We start from the raw sequence: 15,613 nt of genomic DNA, 5'->3' as shown, positions 1-15,613 counted from the left end.
GTAAATAATACATAATAATCTTAATTATTATTTTTTGTTTTGTTTACCGGTATTAACTACTAATTATTTTTTATAGATTTTTAGAAAATAAAAATAATTTTTGTGATAATTGCTAAAACATATGCCAAAATTTACATGTTAATTAATTATTATCAATACTAATTTAATTAACTTAATTTTGTATTTATATATTTTATAAATTATAATTCAATTCAATTTAATTAAGTTTTATATATTTATAAAAAACTAAAATATTGATATTAAATATTTTATCATTTTATTGTCAAGTATTAATCATAGTTTTTAATAATAATTATTTATAAATAATTATATATATATATATATCTTTTAATAAAATAGTAAATTAAACATTTTTTTATAGATTCTAACAAAAAATATTATTAAATAAATTATTATAATAGTAAATTGAATTATATATACATGTATATATATATATATATTGAAAATATAAATACTAAATACTAAACACTAATTTAATATTTATTTTATTAATATTTTTAGAATAAGATTTTTTTTTTTAAAAAAAATTTGTAAAAAAATCAATCATAACTTAAATACGTTTAAATAGTCTGATGGCTTGATTTCGGGGCCTATTTTCTGATTCACTAAAATATAGATACATTTCATCGGAAAAACAACCATTGATAATATCATTGCCCCAACCGGTTAGGGGTTGATCAGTGAAATGCCATCCTTGAGTAACACTACCGACACAATACTTATGTGTATTAGTTGAAGCCAATCGGGACCAGTTGGCCGGCTGTATCTGACCAAACGGTGCCGAACCCGAACCCTCGGCCCTGAAAAACAGTCCCGAATAATCAGTGGTAACATTTTGCCACTTAACCCCTGGCCATAGTTGACTGGGTTCGGGTTGACCAGCAAGTTGTGTATATATAAATCCCGCGGGAACGGGATTTGATTTCAATTTATCTAGCTCATCTTGTTGTTTAGTAATTATATCTTTTTGACTGGCTAATTCAATTTGTAATTTTTTATCAAGATCCATTGCATATTTCCTAGTTTCTAATATTAACTTTTCCAGATCACTTACTGGCATCGATTGCATCGACTGGCAAACTACCTGGTTACGTTTATTGCATGCCAGATCATCCCATTTACCTTGTTGAGGATCAGCTAGCATTTCCACACATTCAACATCACTAATGTTACGCGGTCTACCATCTAACCAATTACTATAGGTAACATTAGTATTATCCATCCAGGTCATTATTGTTTGTTTGACTTTAGCACCCAACCATATTGAATCAACTAGTTTATGTTGGACATATAGATAGTCAGTAAAATAGTACTGTTCCTCTGGTGAATGTATTGTCAACAATGTTGATCCCGGAGCCAACTTTGCACACATATCAACAGCATTAGCATATGTTTCCAGTGAATCGCTTACTATTTTCATACACTTTAGTTGATCGTCATATGTATCCCAACCGGCCAAACATTTTTCACTGACTATATAGTTAACTGATTAAAAAAAATATAATTAAAAAAAGTTGTAAATTTTTATATAAAATTCTTACAATCATTAACTATAATAAATATAAATATAATTAAGAAATTCATATTTTTATTTATTTTACTTTTTTTGTAAATATATTTACAATCGTTTAATATAATTATTTTTTAATTATGTTTATTATTTAATTATTATAGTATTTATATACTGAATTTTATCTAATTAATTTTTTTTAAAAAAAAGTCAAAGTTTATATATTTATAATTAATTTTCTATTTTATTTTTTAAGTACTTTAATAATATGTGATAATTTTTATTTCCAAATATCAACTATTATTTCAGATAATTTAGAAAACATTTTTTTTAATTAATTAATGAAACTAATTATTAAATACTTAAACTATAACTTTAAGATAATAACTTTATCATTAAAATTTATATTTAATTATATTAAATTAATTACCTAAAACTTATTAACATATTAATTTTTTATATATTATTATATTAATTTATTAATATTAACATAATATATAAACTAATTAACATTTTTTTAATTAGCATGTAAATGTTTTTTAGTAGTAGTAATACAAATTTAAAATTAAATTCAACTTTATTTTCATATTTAATTAAAATAATATAATATTTATATTTGTATTATCTTTGTTAAATGTTTAGAAATTAATAATTTATTTTATTTATTATAAATATTATAAAATATCTATATAGTTATAAAATTATTTATATATAAAACAAAAAATATCTAAATATTGAATTTATATTATTTTTTTAAGTTATTATATTGTTGTGGTTGTTTTTGAAATGTGACTTAAAATAATAAGACATTTAATTTATTAGTAATAATTTAAGTTATTAAAAACAAAAAATTTTACTAAAAAAATAATAATATATTAATTAATTTATGTTTGTATAATATTAATATATAATATATTTTCTTTACAATATTATCGTTAACAAAATTTAACAATAACAAAATAACTAATTAATTTTTGATTTATATTTGATAAAATATATTTTTTTTTCTTAAAATTAAGATATTAATATCAGTTTCATTTAATTAATTTATTAATTACTAGTTATTTGACTTTTGAGATAAATGTTTTGAAAAATATAATAATTATCAGCAATTAATAACTAATACAATAATAATACAGTAATTGTAAAATTTATTACTTTGATATTTTCATTATTAATTAATCAATATTTTACTGATAATTTTCTAACATATAAATATAATACAATAACTTAAACTTTGATTAATAATATTAAATTATAAGAGTAAAAATATTTTTTTAAAAAAAATAATAAATAATTATAAATGTAATATTAGTAGCTATCTTATTAAAATATAATTGCAAGTATTTAACCAAGTAGTTTTTAAAAAATAAATAATTATATTTTAATATTAAAAATATATTAATAAAATATTATTAATAGTTTCTTAGAAATTAATTATGAAACTGATTATTATATTTGTATTAATAATAAATAATTGTAAGTATATTTTTTTAATACTGATATAAAACAAAAAATATTTTTTTTTAATTTTTTTTATATTAATCTATAGATTATTATATTGATTGTGTGGACAAATGTCCGGTCGGTTGGGTGGCATATGACGATCAACTAAAGTGTATCAAAATAGTTAGAGAATTGATTGACACATACAGTTCAGCTGCGGACAGGTGTTCAAAATTAGATACCGGAGCTACACTATTGACTATACATTCGCAGCGGGAACAGGACTATTTGATCGACTTGTTATATGTTAAAAATAAACTAGTCGATACAGTATGGTTGGGTGGACAAGTTCAACTGGATCAACTAACCTGGATAGACGATAGCCCAGTTACCTATTTGAATTGGATATCGGGTCGACCACATAATGTTACTGAATTGGAATGTGTGGAAATGTTGGCCGATCCTTACCAGGGTAAATGGGTTGATGTAACATGTACCAAACATAATATGCTAGTATGCCAGCTAATGCAGGCGCAACCAGTTAGCGAATTGGAAAAATTAATTATACAAACTAGAAAAGAGTTACATGATTTAAAAGAAAATTTTACTAGACAACTAGATAAGATTACTATGAATCCCGTTCCCGTAGGTTTTATATATACACAACTACCGGGTCAACCCGAACCCAGTCAATTGTGGCCGGGGGTTAAATGGCAAAACATAACCGCCGATTATTCGGGTTTGTTTTTCCGGGCCGAGGGTTCTGGTTCGGCCGAGTTTGGTCAGATACAGGCAGCTAACTGGTCCCGATTGGCCAGTATGAATTCATTTGTAGAGTACGCTAGTACAACAAAGGATATTGGATGGAAAATAAACGATTATCCGGTTAGCGGTTGGAGCAATGATACCGGTTTCTATTATTCAACAAACATGTATCTATATTTTACTGAATCGGATAATAGGCCCCGAAATCAAGCCATCAGACTATTTAAACGCATTTAGAATTATTTTTTATTGAATTAGTTGAGACCAGTTGACAATCATAAAAAAAATCATTTTTATAATAAATTGAAAAAAATTATAAAAATTATAAATGTTAATTGTTTTAATTTATTATTTATAATTGAAAATATTATTAAAATGTATAATTAAAACTTATTAGTATTTATTATCTACTAAGTGTTTTTATGAAAATAATAAATAACCATTTTAATTTTTTAATAAATTTATTTTATTAAGATAAATGCTTATTATTATATCAATCTATTTGATATATATATATATATATAATAGCATTAATATAATAGTTGCATATTTTTTATTAACATATAAATACTTATTATTTTTGAATAATTATGAAAAAATATTATGAATAACATTATATTCATTATATCTATATTTTATTATAATTATGACTTAAATAAAATAAAAAGCTATTATAAATAAGATAATTATTTAGTATTTATTTAAATAAGTCTAAAATAATTTAATATTCTTTTTTTAGTTTAATAATATACTTTTAAAAGTTAAATATATAAATTTATATAATTAAAAATTATTAATACTGTTTTAAGTTAAAACATGAATAACATCAAGCTAGATTCAGCTAATGTTGATAACAATAATATAATAATAATTAGTTAATCAATAAAAACCAGTTGAGAATGCTAGAAAGCATTTCCATACGAACTCCTAAATCCTAATTAAAAATAAAATTCAGTATGACAAAATAAAAACTATAGTAATATGAAATATAAATAGTTCAGAATACGAAAATAACTCAACTATTGTCATACAATGTATCAAATGATTCAGTATTACAAAATAAACTCAACTATAGACATGTTGGATGACAAATGCTTCAGAATAAAAAAATTATTTCAACTATAATCATGTGGGGTTTTAAATGATTCAGTATGACAAAATTAAAAATTTAGTTATCATTTTCTCGTATTTCTTGAAGAGATAAAAATTTAAATGCAGATTTCTTATACTTCATATTTTATGCTTTACACAAATCTAAATTTAAAAATCAAAAAATATATTTTTTAATTCTTAGACGCCATGTTCCTGATGAAATATCAAAATTTCAATACTTATCTCATAGCTCATTTTTGATGCTTTATCAAAAAAAAAATTGTAGCCGAGTCTGGATTCGAACCACTAACCTATGTGGGACAGACAGACTTTTAGAATACATATACGGACTCCTTTCAGGAGTTCGTGAAAATAAAACAATTATTGTTTTGTTAAAATATAGTATTATAGTAAATAATAGTATTATAATTATCATTTTAATTAGTAGTGATTTAAAGTTTTTTTAAAAAAATTAAATTACAGTCTATAATAATAATAAATAGTAAATAAAGAATTAAATATTTGTTTTGAATTCAATTTAAATTCTAAATGCGTTTAAATAGTCTGATGGCTTGATTTCGGGGCCTATTATCCGTTGCAGTAAAATATAGTCGCATTTCCTGTGGATACCAATTATTAGTATCATTGCTCCAACCGTTTGCGGGTAAATCAGTTAAACGCCATCCTTGACTAGTGGTTGCGCTAATTTCCCATCTATACGTACTAACCGATGCCAATCGGGACCAGTTAGCCGCCTGTATCTGACCAAACGGTAGGGAACCCGAACCTTCAGCCCGAAAAAACAATCCCGAATAATCGTGAGTTATATCTAGCCATTTAACTCCGGGCCATAGTTGACTGGGTTCGGGTTGACCCCCCAACTGTGTATATATAAACCCCACGGGAACCGGATTTGATTTCAATTTATCTAGCTCATATTGTTGTCTAATAGCTATATCTATTTGACTAGCTAATTCAATTTGTAATTTATTAACTTGATCAATTGTTTGTAATATCAACTTTTCCAGTTCACTTACGGGCATCGATTGCATCAACTGGCAAACTACCTGGTTACGTTTATTGCATGCTCGATCATACCATTTACCTTGTTGGGGATCAGCTAGCATTTCCACACATTCAACATCACTAGAGTTACACGGTCTACCATCTAACCAATTAGTATAGGTAACATTAGAATTATCCATCCAGGTCATTTGTTGTTGTTTGACTTTAGCACCCAACCATATTGATTCAACTAGTTTATGTTGGATGTATAGATAGTTAGCAAAATACTCCTGTTCCTCTGGTGAATGTATTGTCAACAGTGTTGGTCCTCCCGGTGCCAGCTTTGCACACATATCAACAGCATTAGCATATGTTTCCAGTGAATCGCTGACTATTTTGATACACTTTAGTTGGCCATCGTATGCGTCCCAACCGGCTATACATTTATCACCAATAGTATAGTAAACTAAGTTATAATTTATTAATAAATAAATTAATTTTTATTATAAAATTTTTAATACTAAATACTTACAATTTAGTATTAAAGCTATAAATATTATTATTATATTCATTTTAAACAATTAAAAATTTTAATATAATAATCATTAGCTTATATAGTAAAATTATTAATCTAATCAAGTAATATTTTATTGTTTTTTTTAAGGTTAAAGTTATTAAACATATTGTAAATAATACATAATAATCTTAATTATTATTTTTTCTTTGTTTACCGCTATTAACTATTAATTATATTTTATAGTTTTTTTTTAGAAAATAAAATTAATTTACTGATACCAGTAATTGCTAAAACATATGCTAAAATTTACATGTTAATTAAATATTATAAAATAAAGTATTTAATATAATTTTAAGTTATAATTTTTTTATTAATTATTTATTTTTAATTTTTAAATTATTTTAATTATTTATTTTTTTAAAAATAAAAAGTTAAAATTAATCTAGATGTATATTTATTTTTAATTAATTTTTTTTTATAAAATACAATTCAATTAAATTCTAATTAAATATTTATAATTAAGTATAATATTAGTATTAAACACATTTATTTTATCTTATTTATTATTAATCATAGTTTTTAATAAACATAAATAAGTTTTTATTTTATTTTTATTAAAAACATCAATAGTATTATTTAAAGATGTCTTATCAAAAAATAAAAATAATTATTTTATTTATATTAAATAAAGTATATTAAATAATTTATTTTTTAAACAATAAATACAATAATTATAATATTGTTGTTTAAATATATAAATAATAAATTTTATCTAAAACTATTGAAAAAATAAAAAATTACTTATATTTGAAATATATAATAGCATTAATATAATAATAATACATATAAATACTTATTATTTTGAATTATTATTTAAAATAAATATTATGAATAGCATTATATTCATTATATAACTATATTTTATTATAATTATTAATACAACAAAAAAACTATTTATAATTTTTAAAAACAAGATTGTTATTTAGTATTTATAATATAATTGTTGATGATTGAATTGAATTGAATGATAATTATTTTTTTTAATTACTAAATAAACTATTTATTAAATACTTAAACTATACTTTACTATACTATACTTAAACTTAGATAATAACATTATCTTTGAAATATATTTTAAATTATATATTAAATTAAATATAAATTATTTCTAATACTTAATAAGAATTAGTAATATAAACTTAATTTTCTTAATTGTATAATTTATTATTGATAATTTAAAAAATATTATTAAAATGTAATATTAAAAAAATTAAGTTAAATATTTTATTTTTGTTATTTATTAACTACTAATTATCTATTAAATTAATTAATGTGTTTTTATGAAATAAAAACAAATAAAATAAAATAACTATTTAATGTTTATCTATAAATAACAAAATTATATTATTAAAATAAATGTTTTCCAATAAATATTAATATTTTATATTATTTAAAATTTATAGTTAAATTAAAATAATTATAAACTTCTAAATCGATTGAAATTTTGAAATTTAAAAAATCTAATTCTTTAGTTTCAATAATATTTAAAATCTTTATTTTATTTTACTTTTAAAAATATCTAATAAACTTAATAAATGCATTTTTTTTATTAATTATTATTAATATAACCTAAAAATAAAATTAAAATTAATCTCTATGTATATATTTTTTATAAAATACATTTGATATAAATTAAATATTTATAAAAATAAGTATAATATTATAAATATTATTAAACACATTTGCACTAAATTTATTTTAGCTTATTAATTATTAATTAATTATTTTATAATAATTAATTAATAATAGTTTTTAATCAATAATATTTATTTAAAATATTAATGTTAATGTTATAAACTAAAAATTATTATTATTATTAATAATTTTAAATAAATTTGTTTGATTTATTTAATACATTTCAATTCTAAATGCGTTTAAATAGTCTGATGGCTTGATTTCGGGGCCTATTATCCGTTGCAGTAAAATATAGTGACATATGATCGGGAAACGCACATTCAGTACTGATAATATCATTGCTCCAACCGTTTGCGGGTAAATCAGTTAATTGCAATCCATAATCAGTGGCAGTGCTAACAAGATATCTACGCGCACTAATAGCTGCCAATCGGGACCAGTTAGCCGCCTGTATCTGACCAAACGCGGCGGAACCCGAACCCTCGGCTCGGAAAAACAATCCCGCGTAATCGGTGGTAACATCTTGCCATTTAACCCCTGGCCACAATTGACTGGGTTCAGGTTGATCGGCAAGTTGTGTATATATAAACCCCAAGGGAACGGGATTAGCTTCAAGTTGAGTATAGTTTCTATTAAGTTGATCTAGTTGATTTTGTTGCTTGGTATAATTAGCAGTTAATGTAACTAGCTGATTTTGTTGGACTAGTAATATTTTCTCTAAATTTTCAGCATATTTCCTAGTTTCTAATATTAATTTTTCCAGATCACTTACGGGCATCGATTGCATTGACTGGCAAACTACCTGGTTACGTTTATTACATGCTGTATCTAATCATTTACCCTTGGTTATATCTTCCGCTTGTATTTCAACACATTCAACATCACTAGTATTTTTTGGCCGACCCTCTATCCAATTAGTATACGAAACATTAGTATTATCCATCCAGGTCATTAATTGTTGTTTGACCTGGGCACCCAACCATATTGATTCAACTAGTTTATGTTTGACAAATAGATAGTCAGTAAAATAGTACTGTTCCTCTGGTGAATGTATTGTCAACAATGTTGATCCCGGAGCCAACTTAGCACACATATCAACAGCATTAGCATATTTTTCCAGTGAATCGCTGACTATTTGGATACACTTTAGTTGATCATCATATGTGTCCCAACCGGCTATACATTTATCACCAATAGTATAGTAAACTAATTTATAATTAATTAATTAATTTTATTAAATTTACATTTTATTTGTAATACTTTTACTAAATACTTACAATTAATTATTAAAGTTATTATGATTAGAATAGTATTCATTTTAAACAATAAAAAATATTATTTAATTAATTTTTTTACATTTAAATAAAATAAAATATTTAATTTAAATTTAATAATAATAATAATATAGCTTATATAGTAAAATTATTAGTTTTATCATTAATCTAATCAATTAATTTTTTATTATTTTTTAAAATAAATTATTAAACATATTGTAAATAATACATAATAATCTTTATTATTATTTTTATTTTTTTACCGCTATTAACTACTAATAATTTTTTATATATTTTTTAGAAAATAATAATAATTTACTGATAATTGCTAAAACATATGGTAAAAATTATATGTTAATTAATTTTTATCAATACTAATTTAATATATATACAGTATATTATCTAATTTTAATTAATAAAAAAAATTTATCTATATAATAAAAAATCCAAAATAAAATAATAAGTTATAAATAAAAAATTAAAATTAATATCAATATACAGTATATATTTTTAATTATTTTTTTTTAATAAACTACGATTAATTTGATGATAAAATAAAACAACAATTAAGTTTATATAAATTAAATATTTATAAATAAGTTTAATATTAGTATTAAATATACTAATTTATTATATCTTATTTATTATTAATCATAGCTTTTAAGAAACATATATAAGTTTTTATTTTATTTTTATTAAAAACTTATCAATAGTATTATATAAAGTTGTCTTATCAAAATATAAATAATTATTTTATTTGTATTAAAATAAATTATATTATATAATTTATTTTTTACAATAAATACAATAATTATAATATTGTTGTTTAAATATATAAATAATAAATATTGAGTTTTATATTAAACTATTCAAAAAATAAAAAATTACATATATTTGAAATATATAATAGTATTAATATAATAGTAGCATATTTTTTGATTGACATATAAATACTATTTTTGAATTATTATAAAAAATATTACATTTTATTCATTATAACTATATTTTATTATAATTATTAATACAACAACAAAAAAACTATTTATAATTTTTAAAAATAAGATAATTATTTAGTATTTATTTCATACTTCAAAAAAAAGTTTAATTATTAACAAAAAGTATTTTTTAATACTAAAATATTTTTTTAGTAAGATAAAATATTTTTTATTAAAAAAATATTTAAAATATATTTTTATAAAAAATTAAAATCAATTGTTTTTTTAAAAGTAAATATGAATAGCATCAAGCTAGATTCAGCTAATGTTGACACTAATAATAATAATAATACTATTAAATTAACACCATTATTGACCATGATGAAATATTATGGATTCGAACGTAACAACACTAGTAATAATAATAATAATAATAATAATAATCAATCATACGTTTTCAAACTAAACGTAACGCACGTGTCGCGTACGTTAATCATACTGTTAAACTTATTTGTCATCTATCGTAACTGTGAACGTGCATGGTTACATTATGAAAAAAATTACTTGCGTATACTAGCTATGTTATTCAAAATGTTGGCCACCCTAGTTTTAATTACAACACACACGTACGATGCCCAGATATTAAAAACAAATTTACACCAGGCACTGGTAGCTAATAAATTAGTTAGATATAAAAAACGTGCCCGATCGATGTTGATCATGGTAATTACGGGTACTGTACTATATATATCAATGATATTGATTAGATTATTTTGGTTGAATCAATTGTTTTTAATGTCAAATCATACTGTCCCCAACAAACCCCAATATAGCCTACCTGAGCGCTTGCTATATATTACGGAATATCTAGCCTATTATCTACCTTGCTATCTGCCCATACATTTAGTTAGTATACAATTTATATTAAATTGTCAATTGATTGGCGCCATGTTTGATGAACTAAATGACCAGGTTCAGGCTAGCAATTATGTAATCAATCATGGTACATTACGTAAAATACAATACGCCCACAATGAACTAAGTGAACAATTGTACAGGCTACAATTGCAAATGTCCAAATCGATATTGATTATATTTTTAGTATTAATATTTAATATGTGTAAATATACCTTGGTAATTATTGCATTTCTACAAAATTGTACAAAATTAGGTAACAAATTTTAATTTTACTAAATTTACTATTTTATAATCTAGTTAAATATTTAAAAAAATAATTTTTTTTTTTAAAATCTACTTAAATATTTATATATATATATATTCATTAAAAAACTAGTATTTAAATTAAAATTAGTTTTTAAGTTTTGTTATATTTATTTTTTAAAAAAATACTTTTAAATAGTACATGTTGCATTTTGTTTTCACATTTTTCTATTATAATACTAAAAACATTTACATTATATAGTAATTACTTTATTAAAAAAATACTTTATTACAGTTTGTTTAACAATAATTTCATAAATATTATATAAAGTATGCTGAATGTATAATAAATAGTTAATAATAATAATTAATTAAATATTATGGTTCATATTATATTATAATTAAATTTAAGTACAAAACTAACTAAATATTTACTTTAATTTTTTATTTAAATAATAATTTAAACATTTAGAAAAAATAAATATTTATTTTATTATTTTTTTAAAATCTAAAAATATGTTTATAGAAAAAAAATATTTCCAAAAAATTTTTTTTATTATTAGTCATTTTAAATATTACTTCATTTTTTTTAAAAAAAATTCTTTATAAATAAATTTTTAATAATATTTTTGAAAACTGTAATTATTTAATACAACTAATTTTATATAATATTTAAATTTTAAGTAATAAAAAATACTATTAGGTCTGTCCAATGAATTTACATTTTAATTATTGATTAATTTATTTTGTATAATAATACTATTATTATTTTTTACATATGCTAAATTTTTTTTAAAATAATATTTTATTATTTTTATATTTTTTCACCAAAAAAAAAATAACTATAGATTTAAAAGAGGCATTCGATTTGGTACTACCTGTATATCAATTGATATTTTCAACAACACTATACTCGATGCTAACCCTGACTGCGGTCAACACGTGTTGGAAATCACGTCAAACGTATCGCGCGATTTATACGGATCTAAACTCATTGACCAAATCAGTGCCCAACGATTGCTATCCATTGTTGAACATACTGTTAGCACATATACGCGGACAACCCATTGATTTGACTGCTTGTTCACTGTTTACAATTCAACCGTCAATGATATGGACAGCCCTATCGATTGTCATAACCTATTCAGTAGTCTATATTCAACTAAATAATTGAAAAACAAAAATAATTAATTTTATTTTAAKTATTATTTTCTAATTTAACATAATATTTATAATTAACTACTTATAATTTATTTTTATAAATATATTATAATATATATCATAAGTAATATATATATTATAAGTATTATACTATATATTCAAAATAATTTATTGTTATTATTGATATTTTTAAAAAAACTGTAAAAATTTAATACAACTATTTTTATTTAATTTATTAGTGTTATGATAAACAAATTAATATTAGCTAAACAATTTAATTATATATAAATATATATATATAAATTTAAAAAAATTGAACTTTACATTATTTAATTATATATAAATATATATATATAAATTTAAAAAAACTAATTACTATATTATTATTACAGTTTTTAAATATATATATATATATATATATTTTTTGTAACTACTGTTTTAATGTTAACACTATTTATAAAACACAATGTTATTATTATATTAATAATAAGTATTTATTATTATAAACTGTATTTATTTAAATAGATTTATTTGGTAGATAAATTAATTAATTAAAATATATATTTAACTATTGGATTAATTACACTGGAGACAAATGTTACATTATTTATTTTTTTTAAATTGTTTATTTAGTATAAAAAAATAATATTATTATTTTCTAATTTTAGATTTTAATATAAAAATATGCATTTGATTTGGTATTATCTGATATAAACATTTGATATAAACTAATAGTGATAGTTAATTATTTATTTTATAAATATTAATTTTAGTTGTATTACACAATTTATAGCGTAAATATTTTTTTTACAATTAATATACATATAATTATTTATTTATTTTTCAATTGAAATATAAATAATAAATAAAGTTTTTTTATTTACTAAAATAAACACAAATATAGCATTTAATACTAGAATTTGTTATATATTTATTTGATTTACATATAAATAATATTATTATTTTTATTTAAACAAATGATAACATAATATTCACTATAATTATAGAAATTATTAATAATTTAGAGAATAATACGATTATTAATATTTTATTTTTATATAATTATTAATATAATGAACAAAAATAAAATAATTTAAGTAAGTATTTATGTGAAGCTAATTAATATAGGTATACACATTTTTATATAAATAATATATATCTATGTCAATTAAATAATTACAGTATTTTTTTTATTAAATATAAATATATAACTAAAATATGAAATTAGTGATGGGCAAATAGAAATTTTCTAGAAATTTTTTTTTTATAAATTTCAGGGATAATTTTCTATATATAGATATTCTATATAGAAAGTTAACTGTATTATACTGTACTATGGGATCTTTTATATCTATACCTATTATTAGATATTTTATTATTAAAATTATTATTCAACTAATAACAATCGTATTTACAATATTTTTTTTTATAAAAATTTAATTAATTTTAATTTAATAATAATACATAATAACTAGTAATTAGTTAAAAATAAAAAATAAAATACTATTTTGTTTATTATAATTTTTTTAAAAATTTTTCTATAAATAACTATAATTAAATTATTTAGCAAACTGTAATAATTTAATAAAACTATTTATATATATTTTATTTAGTTAAAGTATAGTAAAAATTTCTAGTTTATCAATATCTGATGAATTTTTATTATTTAAATTAATACTATAAGTAATTTAAATTAAATAGATTTAAAAGTCAATAAATTTATTTATAACTAATTGTATTTTTTTTATTAAAAAAACTATTTTATACATACTTTTAATCATTGAATATAATTAATTATTAATATTATTTAATTCGTTTTTTAAAAAAAATTGTTTAAAAATCGTATAATTAACATTTGATAAGTTAAACTATGATTTTAAATTTAAATAAAATAATAATAACTACAACAAAAACAATACGTATATTATTATTATTTTTTTAAATTAAACATTTTTAATATTTTTAATTAAAATATTAATTACTACTAAATTAATTTAAAAAAAACTCATTTGTAAATAATATTAAAAACTAAATTTAAAAAATTAATTTAATTTTTCTATAATAATATTTAAATATTTACTTGTACTACTTGATCTGATTTTTTTAAAATTAAATAATTGTAATATTAATAACATTTATTTTAAACAATTAAAATATTACAGTTTATTTTTTAAACAAATAATTAATAATAAGTTAAGACTATTGTTATTAAATAAATAGTAGTTTTTATTCAACTAAATGATTAAATTTTATTAATTAATTAAAATTAACAAAAAATATATATATCAATATTTATATAATTGTAATCTGTTTATTAACTTATGATTTAGAATTAATAGTTAAAACTAATTAAAACTAAATTATTATTATTATTTATTAAATAACTTAATATTAGTACAATTTTGATTTAAATGAAAAAATTAAAAAAAAATGTTTAGTAAAATACAATAAGCAATATAGCATTTTTTAAAAATTAGTAAAATAAGTAAATAAATTTTATATTAAAATAATTTTAAATATATGTATCAATAATAATTATTATTATTGATACATATATTGTTCATATAATTATAAACTGTAATTATTTAATAAATTAATTTTTATAATAATTAAAATATTAAATTAAAAAATTAATACTTGATCAACAAATATGTCTAATCTTTTATTTTATTAATTTTTTAAAAAAATTAATAGTCAGCACGAAATTTTATAATTAAATATATCAAATTAATTATAAATATTAGATAGCTTATAATTAATATTTTTAATTAATATATAAATAAATATATACAAATATTTAAAAAAAATAGTAAACATAATATATATTATTTTTGTAATTTAGCATTTTAGATTTTTTTATAAAAAATAAAAATTATTGCAAACTATAATAATTTAATACTAATAATTTTCAAATAGTTTATATAGTTTAAGTAAACAAATTTAAAACTAGTTTTACTATAAATTATCTACCTTGAATAAAAATATAATTAAATATTTATTTACTACACTTTACTTTTATATTTTTTTTTAA

At 19.5% G+C, this 15,613-nt stretch overlaps 2 protein-coding genes across 4 annotated transcripts in view; both read right to left on the bottom strand.

Moving 5' to 3' along the window:
- Positions 1 to 15,613, bottom strand: part of LOC128953296 (uncharacterized) — a 388,095-nt gene that overhangs the window by 335,750 nt on the left and 36,732 nt on the right. The gene's annotated exons all lie outside the window — the stretch shown is intronic.
- On the bottom strand, positions 5,380 to 6,393 carry LOC128953381 (uncharacterized). The gene is made up of 2 exons (XM_054298865.1): positions 6,372 to 6,393; positions 5,380 to 6,305 (listed from the first exon to the last, which is right to left on the bottom strand). The coding sequence occupies exon 2, from the start codon at positions 6,190 to 6,192 to the stop codon at positions 5,380 to 5,382; it is 813 nt and encodes a 270-aa protein (XP_054154840.1). The 5' UTR covers positions 6,193 to 6,305; positions 6,372 to 6,393.

Source organism: Oppia nitens, unplaced genomic scaffold (assembly GCF_028296485.1).
Source record: "Oppia nitens isolate AA-2021 unplaced genomic scaffold, nextdenovo-longstitch-racon4-pilon3 scaffold21_pilon_pilon_pilon, whole genome shotgun sequence".
NCBI lineage: Eukaryota > Metazoa > Arthropoda > Arachnida > Sarcoptiformes > Oppiidae > Oppia > Oppia nitens.
The sequence above is the reverse complement of the archived record's forward strand: the minus strand, read 5'-3'. Positions and strand labels throughout refer to the sequence as shown.

Bases quoted from the DNA above. Each gene is read 5' to 3' on its own strand.
- LOC128953381 (XM_054298865.1), bottom strand. From the start codon at position 6,192: ATGTGTGCAAAGCTGGCACCGGGAGGACCAACACTGTTGACAATACAT.